Raw genomic sequence first — 14645 nt, forward strand, 5'->3', positions numbered from 1 at the left:
CCCAGAGAGGGGGAAGAGAGACAGACAGTTAATAAGAACCAGATATGCTATTATGGGACAGGGTGTAGCGAAAGAATCTGAATTAATGAACCTGAATGGACCATTACCTCTGGTGCTCTTTTTCTTCTAGCAGTGGATGTTCAAACGTAATTTTGGCCCTAATGATTAGCAAATTTTCTCCATATTTAGTCATATTTCGCTAATTCCAAATCAACACACAATGTCACGCACTCGTTTCCTGCTGCTCCTTTGTGTAGACTCATACACTGTATTGTTACGTGCTACATTACGGTCCTGAAGAAATGATAGTCTTGTTCTGATGTAGTATACTCGCTAAATCAAGATATTACACCAAGATAAGCTGATAATTTCTTAAAGAAATTAAGTTGCATCGTGTTTTTAACACTCAAATAGGGTTAACCTATATACAGTATATGGACAAATGTTTTTGGACACCTGGGCATAAGATTCATTTAAGCTTTTTGAACATCCCATTCTATATATATATTTTTCTATTTGTTATTGTAATCCCCAGTCTTCTGGGAAGGTGTTCCACTAGATTTTGCGCTCATTCAGCCACAAGGGCTTTAATAAAGTCAGGTACTGATGTAGGTGAGGTAAGGAGGCCTGGGTGCAGTCAGTATTCCAATTCACAAGGGTTGAGGCCAGGCCACTCGAGTTCTTCCACTAAACCATATCTTCATGCTGGAACAGGTTTAGTTTAAAGCAAGGTAAGTTTAAAGAAACATGTAATGCATTCAGAGACATCCTATACAATTGTGTGCCTCAAACGTTTAGGTAGCAGTTTGAGGAAGAACCACATATGGCTAAAGTCAGGTGGGCCAATATTTTTGTTCATATAGTGTAGCTCTGAACCTCACACATGAGCTAGTACGAATCAGTAATTGGTTAGCATCGCTTGGAGACACCGTTGCCTTACATCCCCAGGGATCTGGTTCAATCCAGAACTCTGCTTACTGTCTTTCCAAACCCCCCCAAGAGACATCTCTTGTTTATTTTCTTTCCATCACCCAACAGAATAATCTCTGGCTTCACATTTAAAGAACAGTAATAGAATGAATCAAAGGACTTTTCATATTTGTAGCAACAGTTTTTACAAACACCTTCAATCAAAGAGCCCAGAATTGAATTGGTGTCGACCACAAAACAAGAAAATGACAAATCTCATTGTTTAAAATGAAGGTTAACCCTAGGTCAGAAGTCACATATGCTATCTACCATTGTGATATATCTCATCTTATCAGTGTCAATATCCTCCCAAGAGTTTAGAACGTTCAATTTCATTCATTTTTATTTGTATAGCGATTTTAAAAGAGGCTTTACACAGATAAAGTTTTATTAAAATATTTGTCCCTGATGAGTGATCCAGTGGTGACTATGGCAAGGAAAAACTCAAGGAGAACCCGTCCTCAACCTGCTTGCACCAAGTGTCCATTCATTATAGTTCCATGCTTGTTAAGCTGTGATGTGTGATTAAATAGGTGGTCCTGAGCCAATTTAGTAGACTGTTGATATTGAATGCAATCCAAATGTATTCTCAAAGTTCTTGTGTTGCTCAGTAATTTCACAGCTCTTTAGGCTGTTGATGTGGGTTGAATGTCATTGGTGTTCACTGATACTTCTTTGTGAATGAATTATGCTCACTTTAGCTTATTCAATTTAAAACACTGAATCTTAAATAACATTATTATCTTCTTCTTCTTTCAGCTGCTCCTATTAGGGGTCATCCATCTCCATACTACTTTATCCTTTAGATCTGCCTTTTTAAATGAAATTATTATGTGCGATGAAATCACATTTGGGTTAGAAATTCTTCCTGGTATTTGGTTCGTTCCTCCAGGGAATTCGACATCACTTAACTCGAACACATTACATCATGCATGTGGAGGAGGCTTTTGTACTTTCCACTTAGAGAGGGATAAACAGGAACACACAGGAGACAAAAAACACTTAATATGATGGTTTTTAATAAATTTAAATGCATTTATCACATTATGAAACGTAAAAATGGAGGCTTTATAGAGGTTTTTGGCCATCCTTCTGAAACTCCAGGTTTCTTTAAAGATTTAAATGAACCAGTTTAACTTCTGCAGCTGATTTTTTGTGTGTATCTAATCACTAATCTGACTTCAATCAGTAGGGTTGAGGTCAGAGTTCTATAGCAGGACAATCATGATCTTCCATTCCAACCCATCTTATGGAGCTAGCTTTGTGCACAGGGGCATTTTCATGCTAGAACTAGTTTGGGTCTCCTAGTTCAAGTTAAAGAAAAATTGAATGACATCTTACACAACTGTGTGCTTTCAACTTTGTGGTAACAGTTTGGAGAAGGACCAGTTATGGCAGGAACATTTTAAATGAAGAAGCTCATCAGACTAAAGAACTGTTACAGGGCTACAAACATTATCTATAGATTTTTCATTTAACTGACCCGCTCCGCTTTGATTAGTGAATTGACCATGTGGTTTGTTAAAAAAAATTATGAAAACAAAAAAAAGACTAATTGAAAAATACCTATGGTTATATGACTTCCTCCAAGTCAAATGTAACTAATGCAAACATTTTAATGTAAAAAGTGATCCAATTAGGCTCAAAGCAAATGCTAGTCATTAATGGTTGAATATTAAAAGGAAACCATTGTCACTGTTTGCATGTGTAAGGTGCTTATCTGGATTTTTATAAATACAAAAAGAAAAAAAAAAACTTTTGGGACTTTTTTTTTTAGTTTAATTAAATATTTATCATTTGTTCAATTTCGATACATTTCTAACTAAAAGGTTTCTTACAGATATAAACCCCGCCCTGTCTAAAACCATGAATAAAGTAATACAGTAATGTGAAAAAGTATTATCCTGTTTTTTTTTTTAAATAACAAAAAACTAAATTAAATATAAAATGCAGTTTTTGAATGATTTTATTTATAAGGGGAAAAAAGCTGTACAAACTTCATTCATTCATTCATTTTCTCCCGCTTATCCGTAATCCGGGTCGCGGGGGCAGCAGTCTAAGCAGGCCCCCGCCTTCGACTGCTGCCCAATCCTCACAGCACCGTCCCTTACGGTCCCTCCTGCAGGTGGTGAGCCCACGGGAAGGCTGTACAAACTTGTCTGGCTGTATATGAAACAGTACTTGCCTCTAAACATAATAACTAGTTGTGTTACCTTTGGTGGCAACAACTGCAATCAAGCATTTGTGATAACTGCCAGGGAGTCTTTCACATTGCGGTGGAGAAATTTTGGCCCACTCTTATTAGCAAGATTGTTTTAATTTAGCCACATTGGAGGCATTTCGAGCATGAATGGCCTGTTTAATCGGCCTCCCCAAAATTTTAGATTTTGAGCCGTTCAGACACTTGCTGGTGTGTTTTGGATCATTGTCCTGCTGCAAAATGCACTTGAGCTTGAGGTCATGAACTGACGGATAGACACTCTTCTTCAGGATTTTCTGGTAGAGCTCCGAATTCATTGTTCCATCAATTATGGCAAGTCGTCCACGTACTGAAGCTGCCGAGCAGCCCCATACCATCATACAACCACCACCATGTTTGACTGTTGGTATGTTCTTTTAATTACATTTTATGATAGTTTTATGCCAGATGTACATTCACACCTTGTAAACCAAAAAGGGTTGGAAATATATTTTTTTGCCTTAATACAGGAAATCATAATTGAAAAAACTGTATTTTGTATTTAAGTGTAATATTAAAAGTTGCTTTATGATCTGAATCATGTGTGACAAATATGCAAAAAATTAAAAAATAAAAAATCTAATAATTTTCTCAGCACTGTATATATGAATTCTTTATACCTCTCTTTTTTATAGTAAACCTGCTTTAGCAATTGACTTCAAGACAAAAAAAAGAAAAAAAGAGATTTTTGAAAAAAAAAAAGAAATTGCGGTAAAATTTATTGTACCTCACAATCAAAGACTCAAACACGTGCAACATTGTACTAGAACAGTATACCGAGACGGCTGAATATATTTACATTGTCCTGTATATAACAAAATAGCAATACTGCTGAACTCCACTGAATACAGTATATAAGTTTACAGTCGTTGTCTTTAAAACCCATGGTCATTCGAAAGGAGAATAAACATATGATTGATTGTATTTTTGATTAAAAAAATCTCCTAAATGTGTGCTAAACGCAAACTGGTAGCCCTAGAGTAACTGCTACAGGATGGGCGATCACCCTGCTGAGTTTTCAATCAGGGGCGACTTGTGTTAGATGTTTGCGTCTCTCCATTATGGAGATAAAGTGCTTTTGTGAAAGGGTGTGCACACAAAGCGAACTGAAATGATTAACCATGATGATATCGATGATGATGGAGAAATGAAGAGGACATGGTAGTGTAAGTGAGGAAAAGGAAACAATGGTAGAACACCACACTGTTGCTTACACCCTAACTGGGCCTAATTTATCAATCTGAAAATGAAAATGTATCGATAAAATCAATCGCGTGAGCGTTTACTGCATTTGGGAGACTCCCTTAAGCCAGAGCTTCTTATAATTATCTCATTCATACAACTGAGCAGTTGAGGGTTGAGGGCCTTTGCTCAGGGAACCAGCAGTGGCAGCTTAATGGTGGTGGTGGGATTTGAACTCATGACCATTTGATCAGAACTGAAAGAGAGCAATGCGAATAAGATGAATAAAACATCAAACATCATTAAAATCTCAATGCGTTTGGTCTATGGTAGATTCTGCATTGACTGATTTGTGCTACTGGACAATTTAGAGTGTTTTCAGAGGTGAGTGCGTTCAATATTTAAGACCAGTACACACTAGCCTGATAATCCAGTCATGGGTTCATTGTAGTGACCTTTCATCTGGGTGCTAATATTTTCAAGCACGTTCAAGATTTTTTTCGTTCATGGGTTGAGTAGTGTGAAAAGCTTCTACATCTAGTTACATGTAAAATCAATAAAAAAACAGTCTGGCGAGGATCTAAAAGGAAATGAATGATGTATGATTTCATGCACAGATCACCAAATCCAGTTGGTCATGTCTAGTTATGTAAGAGTGCAGGGGGATATTACGAGCACACTTTTTTTCTAGAAGAAATTGTACAGCATGCCGTCAAATGGTTGTTATCAAGGGCAAACAAACCGTGCATGGTATCGAAATAGCTCACCAATACTTCCTCCACATTTTCCTTTAGTTTCAGTACAAACTATAGATAAATGTCACAAAGTCATCATAGTTCTTACATCTTGTTACTGGGGAAGTGGTAGCTCTGGGGTTAAGGCTCTGGGTTATTGATCGGAAAGTGAGGGGTTCAAGCCTTGGTATCGCCAAGCTGCCATTCTTGGGACCCTCAAGCATGGCCCTTAACCCTCTATGCTCCAGGGGCGCTGTAACTTGTCTGACCCAAGCTTCTTAACATCGCTGGGACATGCGAAGAAAGTATTTCACTGTGCTGTAAAGTACATGTGACAAGTATAACACACCCTTTAACCCTTTGTTGTTTGAGAGAAAGTTCAGTGAAAGTAAAATTGTGTAGTGTATTGGGATGTAGCAGTCATTTTTTGGCTCAGATTAAAAAATCAGGGGTATTATCACATAATAAAATAAAAATAAAAATGTGCTGTTGTACCATCTCCGGGATCCGTTATGTTCCTCCATTATCATAACACAAGTGAACACAAATCAGTAACCGACTCCTACAGTCAAACCTGCTGTGTATCAGTAACTTTTGCAATCTCATTATTGAAAAAATTAAAAAGGTTTCTATCAAGGATTGAAATTGAACCAACATTCGAGCACCGGCGTGTGCCAGGAAATGGAGTACACACAAAACAAACACACAAAATAAAGCATGCACTGGTAGATGCTACAATCTTTTAGCATTTCATTCAACACTGACCCCTTTACTGGCTCACAAGGGCTGTTTTTCTGAACCCGCACCCACGGTAAGCCTCGTGTCAGGCTAAAGAGGATTTGGTGATCAGTTTGGAAACTGTGTGTGATTGCATAACCTGATCTAAGACTCCACACTCCGGACCACAGAGCGGAGTGAGGGTCGGCGAAAAAGCTTCTTTTCCGTGATCGGTTACAACAACAAGCACCAACATTAACATACCAACATAATAACAGTAACTCAATCGTATAATAGGACACTTAAAGACACGGAGGGAAAAGCTCCTACACTTAAAGAGAAAGAGTGATATTTAAAAAGGAGGGCAAATCCAAAATGAGTGTCATGTAACATATTAAAATACCTTTTGCTTATTGAGTGACGGCTGAATATTAAACTCAATACAAGCTTTTTTTTTTGGTTGGAATGATCCTTTTAACATCATCCTCTAGTAACTCTGTCTAACCTGAAAACTGCCTTAGAAAACTTTTGTGCTGATAGAGATACACTATACGGACAAAAGTATTGGGACACCTGACTTTTCCAGTTATATGTGCTTCTTATAGCACAAAACTGTCTAGTATGAAATTTTCCCTCTACTTGAACTAGAAGACCTAAATCCATTCCGACATGACATTTCGGCCCTGTCCACAAAGCCAGTTTCATGAAGATCTGCTTTACATGGGTTGAAATGGAAGATCTCCTGCTATCTGACCGCAACGCTACTGAGCGCCTTTGGGATGAATGTGAACACTGACTGCACCCCAGTCCTCCTCACCTCACCTACATCAGTACCTGCCTTTAAGCACAATGTACACAAATGCCCACAAGCACACTCTAAAACCTAGTGGAACATCTTCCCAGAAGAGTGGACCGAATTATAAAAGCTAATCGCGACATTGGAATGTGACGCTCAAAAATCACACACCAAACTTATGACCAGGTGTCCGCAAACTTTTGGCAATACTGTGTATCAGTGGTTTTATTGAATGTTTTGAGATTTATAAATTGCCACCACCAGCACTTGACTCCTTTCAGCACTTATTCAGTGTCAAAAAAGTTCCAGTCATCATATGCATTTTGGTTTCGGAGCCAGTGTGGAAAGGGGAGGGGGGGGTACAGATTTAGAGCAAATTAATTATATACATACACACGTAATAAATAACGCTTTACTCTTTGGATGATTAAATGAAATGTGAGTGGGGGAAAAAAATAAAAAAACGGGAGACTGATTTCGCTATTTCACGAACCCCTATATATCGTGTAAACAGGGCCTGTTTGTTTCTTTGATTATTTATTTTTTTCTATTTAGAAAAATAAAACTTTGATATTAAAATAAAAGTCGTTCGGTAGACTTTTGCTCTCCTGTTCGCAATGTGCAATTAAAAAAAAAAAACGCCTCGTGACAATCAATTCAATCGGAGCGCTCGCATATCAAAAAGTTAGAACTTGGTTACAATATTTGGCCGATGGCTCTGATCAGAACCTCTGGAAAGATGAAGTGAGACTTAGTGCTGCTTTGGAATGAAGCATTAGACAACTCGGTGTAATGCTTGTACTGAAATCCTTAGGCGTTATATTGAAAAATAAAGGAAAAAAGGAAAGAATGAAACATTCGACGTGATCGCTGATCATCCTTATGCTGAGTAAAGACCTGCCCTTGTTTGTATGGCACGACAGGATGAACGCAGGGAGAACTCAGCTCCTTGAGCTCGAGTGGCACTTCAGAAGACACGACCCCTACAAGCGAAGTTCACATTTGTTTTGCGGAATGTGGACGGATCGTAAATCGTATGTTCGGCCGGCAAACCAAAAAAAAAAAACCCAAACGAGATTTCTGGAATATTCTATGTTTCTCTCTCACATCATAAAAAGACGACTGATGTGGATTGTGCTTGGGGATTTCTCAAAACTCGGACGGCAAAAGCGTTGTTTGGTGCAGATTTGAAAAAGACGCTAGAAAGGCGAGCACTAGTGACTTCTCAAGAGAACACTTGAGACACGACACAATGTTTCCCTTGTGTTTTTTTTTTTTTTTTTTTTTTTAAGTTGAATGAACTGCACTCGGACTGCTTCAGACATTAAATGCAGCAGGCTGGTCACAGCTATACACTTTTGTGTATATATGTATATATATATATATATATATATATAAATTAGATATATATATCTGTTCTAGAATATATTTGTGTATATTGGCAGTGATCCCACAAGAAGATTTAAAAAGGCAGAATTTCCGAGCTGTCGAATCTGGTATCTTGAAACTCGATGTGCTTTTTTTTTTCCACCCGAATGCAAACCGATAAAATAGAGACATCAAGAACGACCTGGTGTGACCAGAGAGAGCGAGAAAAAAAAAGACCTTATTTTGTGACTCAATGAGGCCATAGGGGAGAAAGTATTGCTTATTGTTCTTTTTTCCTTCTTTTTCCCCCTCCCTACATTCTGGTCCTGGTCCATATTTAGCTCCATAGGAGCTCCCTCTAAAGCTGTGCCTCGGTTGTAGCCAGGGCTGTGCAACTCAGGCACTCAGGATTTGGCCTCTTCTTGTTCAGCTTCAGTAGAAAGCTCAACAACAGACAGGCTGATTTCTACTGGCAGGATGAATGACGTGTCCGAATCACTGCTCAGAGGAGGCTGGTGCTCACCTGGAGGAGAGAAAAGAAGTGAAAAAGAAGTCATTTATCAGGTACAAAAACAAGAACTGGATCTGTGAGACATTATTCACCAAACTGCTACCACATAGGTGGAAGCACACAATTGTATATAATGTTCTTGGATGTGGAAACATTACATTTTCCCTTCACCAAACCTGCAGCATGACAATGCCCCTATGCACAAAGCCAGCTCCATGAAGACGTGCTTCACATGGGTTGGAGTGGACGATCTCCCGCTATAGAACTCAACCCTACTATACAACTTTGGATCACCTTCCCAGAAGAGTGGAGGTTATTGTAACAGCAAATGGGGATTAAATGTGGAATGGAATGTTCCACAAGCACATACCAAACTTGTGGTCCACAAACCTTCATCCATATTGTGTATTTATATACTCCATATTCTATTTCTAGTTTTATTATTTTATCCCCCCCCCCTTTTTTTTATTGTAAATCTGCTTGAAATTTTTTAAACCATATTCTATTATATTCCTTTTTATTTAGATATTTAATTTTTTATTTTTCAATGTTGTAATTCTTTATTTTATTTTTGTCACAGTATTTTGCATTTCACTGTTCAGCTTCACTGAAATTGTAGATTCTGGATTTTTGCGACCTCATGCTCAGTTCTTACTGAAAAGTCAAGTATTGATGTAGAGATGAGGGCCTAGGGTGCAGTCAGCATTCTAATTCATCCCAGAGATGTCCAATAGGGTTGAGGTCAGCGGCCTATAGCAGAAGATCTTCCACTCCAAACCATCTAAAGCATATCTTCATGAAGCCGATTTTGTGCACAGGGGTATTTCAATTAAAAGGGAATTTCAATGCTACAACATCCAAAGACTTCTTATACGACCACATATGGCGGGAAAGTTCAGTTGTCCCAAAACTTTTGAATATATAATGTATTCCAGGTGTTTAAATATTTTATTTACATTTATGGAATTAAAAGTTTAAGCTATTTTCTTTTATCATTTGTTTGTATTCACTTTGTCTTTAAGTGATGCTGAGCTCAGCACATCTGCTCATTATGCTTGACTCATGGCAAAGTGAAAATAAATCATCATCATGTGCTGTACAGGAAAATACACAATAGAGTAAGAATGCATGCGGGTGAGTGTGTGCTGGAGTGAAACAGGCAACATCTGTACGGCTCCTTAAAAAAAACCTTCATAAAACAATAAATTCAGCACCTCATCAATGATTCATGAAAGAACAGCAGTTAGAGGAGACAGTGTTCAGTTACATCGTTGTAATTTTACTAGCATGTCATGTCCTCCTGGCTCTCGTTTTCATAGCTAGACCAGCTGTTTGCACTCTAATCACAATGTACAACCTTTTAAACTATAGTTAACAAACCATTCTGTCTCTCTCCCTGTACAATACACACACTTGCTGCTGCACTGGGTGGTCCCACATGAAAATCTACACTTCCCAATAATAAAATTTTATAGATTTTATATATATATATATATATATATATATATATATATATATATATATATATATATATATATATATATATATATATATATATATATATATATATATACATATACACACATATACAGTGAGGAAAATAAGTATTTGAACACCCTGCTATTTTGCAAGTTCTCCCACTTAGAAATCATGGAGGGGTCTGAAATTGTCATCGTAGGTGCATGTCCACTGTGAGAGACATAATTTAAAAAAAAATATCCAGAAATCACAATATATGATTTTTAAACTATTTATTTGTATGATACAGCTGCAAATAAGTATTTGAACACCTGTCTATCAGCTAGAATTCTGAACCTCAAAGACCTGTTAGTCTGCCTTTAAAATGTCCACCTCCACTACATTTATTATCCTAAATTAGATGCACCTGTTTGAGGTCGTTAGCTGCATAAAGACACCTGTCCACCCCATACAATCAGTAAGAATCCAACTACTAACATGGCCAAGACCAAAGAGCTGTCCAAAGACACTAGAGACAAAATTGTACACCTCCACAAGGCTGGAAAGGGCTACGGGGAAATTGCCAAGCAGCTTGGTAAAAAAAAAAAGGTCCACTGTTGGAGCAATCATTAGAAAATAGAAGAAGCTAAACATGACTGTCAATCTTCCTCGGACTGGGGCTCCATGCAAGATCTCACCTCGTGGGGTCTCAATGATCCTAAGGAAGGTGAGAAATCAGCCCAGAACTACACGGGAGGAGCTGGTCAACGGCCTGAAAAGAGCTGGGACCACCGTTTCCAAAGTTACTGTTGGTAATACACTAAGACGTCATGGTTTGAAATCATGCATGGCACGGAAGGTCCCCCTGCTTAAACCAGCACATGTCCAGGCACATCTTAAGTGTGCCAATGACCATTTGGATGATCCAGAGGAGTCATGGGAGAAAGTCATGTGGTCAGATGAGACCAAAATGGAACTTTTGGGTCATAATTCCACTAAACGTGTTTGGAGGAAGAAGAATGATGAGTACCATCCCAAGAACACCATCCCTACTGTGAAGCATGGAGGTGGTAGCATCATGCTTTGGGGGTGTTTTTCTGCACATGGGACAGGGCGACTGCACTGTATTAAGGAGAGGATGATCGGGGCCGTGTATTGCGAGATTTTGGGGAACAACCTCCTTCCCTCAGTTAGAGCATTGAAGATGGGTCGAGGCTGGGTCTTCCAACATGACAATGACCCAAAGCACACAGCCAGGATAACCAAGGAGTGGCTCTGTAAGAAGCATATCAAGGTTCTGGCGTGGCCTTGCCAGTCTCCAGACCTAAACCCAATTGAGAATCTTTGGAGGGAGCTCAAACTCCGTGTTTCTCAGTGACAGGCCAGAAACCTGACTGATCTAGAGAAGATCTGTGTGGAGGAGTGGGCCAAAAGCCCTTCTGCAGTGTGTGCAAACCTGGTAAAAAACTACAGGAAACGTTTGACCTCTGTAATTGCAAACAAAGGCTACTGTACCAAATATTAACATTGACTTTCTCAGGTGTTCAAATACTTATTTGCAGCTGTATCATACAAATAAATAGTTTAAAAATCATACATTGTGATTTCTGGATTTTTTTTTTAGATTATGTCTCTCACAGTGGACATGCACCTACGATGACAATTTCAGACCCCGCCATGATTTCTAGGTGGGAGAACTTGCAAAATAGTAGGGTGTTCAAATATTTATTTTCCTCACTGTATATATACACACACATACACAAATACATACATACATACATACATAGGCAAAAATATCGGCACCCTTGCAATTCTGTCAGAAAATGCCACACTTCTCTCAGAAAATTGTTCCTACTGCAAATGTTTTGCTACTCACAAGTAGTGAGTAGTGCAGTGTGTTGTTTGCACTGCAACAACACAACTAAAAAACAGAAGAAGTTAAACTTGATAAGATATCACACAGAACTCAAAAATGGACTGGACAAAATTATTGGCACCTTGTCAAAATTGTTAGAAATATTTGCTTTTCAAGCATGTGATGCTCCTGTGGCAAGTAACAGGTGTGGGCAATATAGTTCTCACACTTGCAACCAGTTAAAATGCAGAAAAGTTGACTGTCACATTGTATTGTGTGTCACATTGAGCATGGACAAAAGAAACAGGTGTAGAGTGGTCTGTGGATTTGAGAGAAAAACATAGACAATCTCAGGGCTACAAGTCTATCTCCAGAGATCCTAATGTTCCTGTGTCCACTGTAGTAAACTGTTTGCGAAGAGCAAATTTAATAAAAAATTACAGTGAAGGATTGTTCGAATAATTAAAATATTAAAAAGCTGTGTCTCCACCAGAGGTCATGGGTCTTCCAGCAGGACAACAACCCGAAACACACTTAAAAAAGCACTCAGAAATGGTTCCAAACAAACCGCTGGAAAGTTCTGAGATCCCAGATCGGAACAATATAAAACACCTGTGGAGAGATCTCAGGACAGCAATTGGGAGAAAACATCCTTCAAACCTGAATGACTTGCGGCAGTTTGCAAAAGAAAGGTGGTTTCCTTCATGGTTACAGGAGGTGATTGATTTCAGTTATTTGTTCCAAAGGGGGTGCTACCAAATATTATATTATAATTAATAATTTTATCCAGTGCATTTTTGGGGTTCTATGTGGAATTGTATCAGATTTGACTTTTCTTCTCAGTTTTTTCTGTTGTTTCAATGCAAACAAAAAAAATAAATAAACACGTGAGTACCAAAACATTTGCGAATGCTTGCATTGCGACATCGGTGAAGTTTGAACTTTGAAAACACGTGCCAATATTTTTAAATAGAATAGCCTTTATTTATCACATATACATTACAGCACAGTGAAATCTTTGTCTATGCATATCAGAGCGCCGGATCAGCCATAATTCGACACCCCTGGAGCACAGAGGGTTAAGGGCCTTGTTCAAGGGCCCAAGAGTGGCAGCTTGGGAATACGGGGGTTTGATTCTGTGCCCTTCCAATCAGAAACCCAGCACTTTAAACACTGAGCTACCACTCCCCCATAAAGGTCTCTAGAAGTCACAGTGAATGCTTAGTATCCTGACATGCTTCACTAGCAGGGGGTTCAATGATAGAAATTGACACATTCCTTTCTTTTATTAGCCACCAAAACCCCAAACTTTATTTATATTTATAATTGTGTGACAAATCAACAGGCACGTCGAGAAACGCAAAAAATGGACATGAAAGTTCAGTTCAGAGCCGCGTTTAGGTCTGAAACGTGAAGTATGGTTTTAATAATGTACTTAGTGCTCATGAACTATACGGTGGACTCTTCCCTCACGTGTGTAGGTGATGAGTGGGGTCCAAATAGAGCTCACTTTGTTGGTTTGGAGTTCAAATCCCAGCATTACCCGAGCTGCCACTGTGGGGGCCCATCAGCATGGCCCTTAACCCTCAACTGCTCAGTTGTTTCAATGAGACAATCTCTGTGGATAAGGTCTGTCGAACGTCATAAATGTTAATGTAGGGTTTGGAATGTTTAATATTATTGTCGTTATTGTTGTAAAATATAGCAGAATATCTCATAACTGCAGGAAAGAATAAAAATTTTTAATTAAGAATGAATAGTCCTAATTGAAATAATTACATTTAATCACAAAAAATGTGGCTTTATTTGAGAATATTGTGTCAACCCTTATTATTCATGTACCTGAATATCGTCAGAGCCTATTAATATGACATAAAATGGCCATATAGGACTTTCGGTCCAAACACTTTATTAGCATGAACATCATTATGAGGCAGAGATCTTAAGATTATTATGAGAGTCAAGGTACAGTGTGAAACGAGGTCAAGCTGTGCCTTTTCCTGTGTCCACATCCTGTCTTGCCACGGCCTAAAATGTTATCTGACCCACATCTATGTAGCTCAGAATACTGCTATACAAACAGGATGCTCAGGAGCAAGAGAAAAGAAGGAAATACATGAGTTCAGGTTTAAAGGGTGGCCTGATGGTGCAAAGTGTGGCGATGTTGTTTTGCGTTCTTTTGTCCATATTGACATAATCGTAATTCACTTCACTACAAGAATCTAAAAATAAATCATTTTTGCCTAACTCAGCACTTATTTTACTGAGCACTTTGTATTGCAAATGTAAAAAAACATTTCTCAATGTGAAATATTGGATCAATATACAGCAGCTGTGTCTGAATGTTAAGACGTGCAAGAGCAATCCATTTTTTATGAGTTTCCTGAAAATGCAGAGTTTGTAACAGAAAATGTAGCACACGGATGAACATTTTCCTTCTCAGCAAAACAGGCGATTATATATCAACATACAGTGAAAGAAAGTATGAACTGCCTGATCACCAGCATGCTGATGGAAAAAGTCAACTGTAAGCGAAACCTAAGAGTGCAATATCAGTGATTTTTTTAAGCACCTGGCAACCTGGGAACTGGCACACTAATTAAAATATTGGTATAAAAATGCAGGATTCGATAGTATTCATTTTGTCACTACAGGACAACATGATACAGATAATTAACTCTAAATGCAGTTGGCAAATAAGCATAAAGTTCAAGTTCAAGGGAAGTGAAAGTTTAATTCTAGCACATCCAAAACAACTGTGCGCTTCCAAGTTTTCCACATATGACAGGAAAAGTCTGGTGTCTTAGTACTTATGC

The 14645-nt window shown here is 38.3% G+C and overlaps 2 protein-coding genes and 1 long non-coding RNA gene across 4 annotated transcripts in view; 1 reads left to right on the forward strand and 2 right to left on the reverse strand.

Moving 5' to 3' along the window:
* Positions 1-14645, reverse strand: part of inpp4b (inositol polyphosphate-4-phosphatase type II B) — a 765675-nt gene that overhangs the window by 447049 nt on the left and 303981 nt on the right. The gene's annotated exons all lie outside the window — the stretch shown is intronic.
* Positions 2877-4896, forward strand: LOC310724638. The gene is made up of 2 exons (XR_014533119.1): positions 2877-2955; positions 3114-4896. It is a non-coding gene; the product is annotated as an uncharacterized lncRNA (long non-coding RNA).
* The window catches only part of rnf150a (ring finger protein 150a), a 36384-nt gene continuing 25638 nt past the window's right edge, over positions 3900-14645 (reverse strand). Inside the window, exon 7 of the mRNA XM_083538778.1 lies at positions 3900-8528. Within this exon, the coding sequence (XP_083394904.1) occupies positions 8410-8528 (119 nt within the window). The 3' untranslated portion in view covers positions 3900-8409. The remainder of the gene's footprint in view (positions 8529-14645) is intronic.

This window comes from Silurus aristotelis, assembly GCF_946808225.1.
Source record: "Silurus aristotelis genome assembly, chromosome: 4".
Lineage (NCBI taxonomy): Eukaryota > Metazoa > Chordata > Actinopteri > Siluriformes > Siluridae > Silurus > Silurus aristotelis.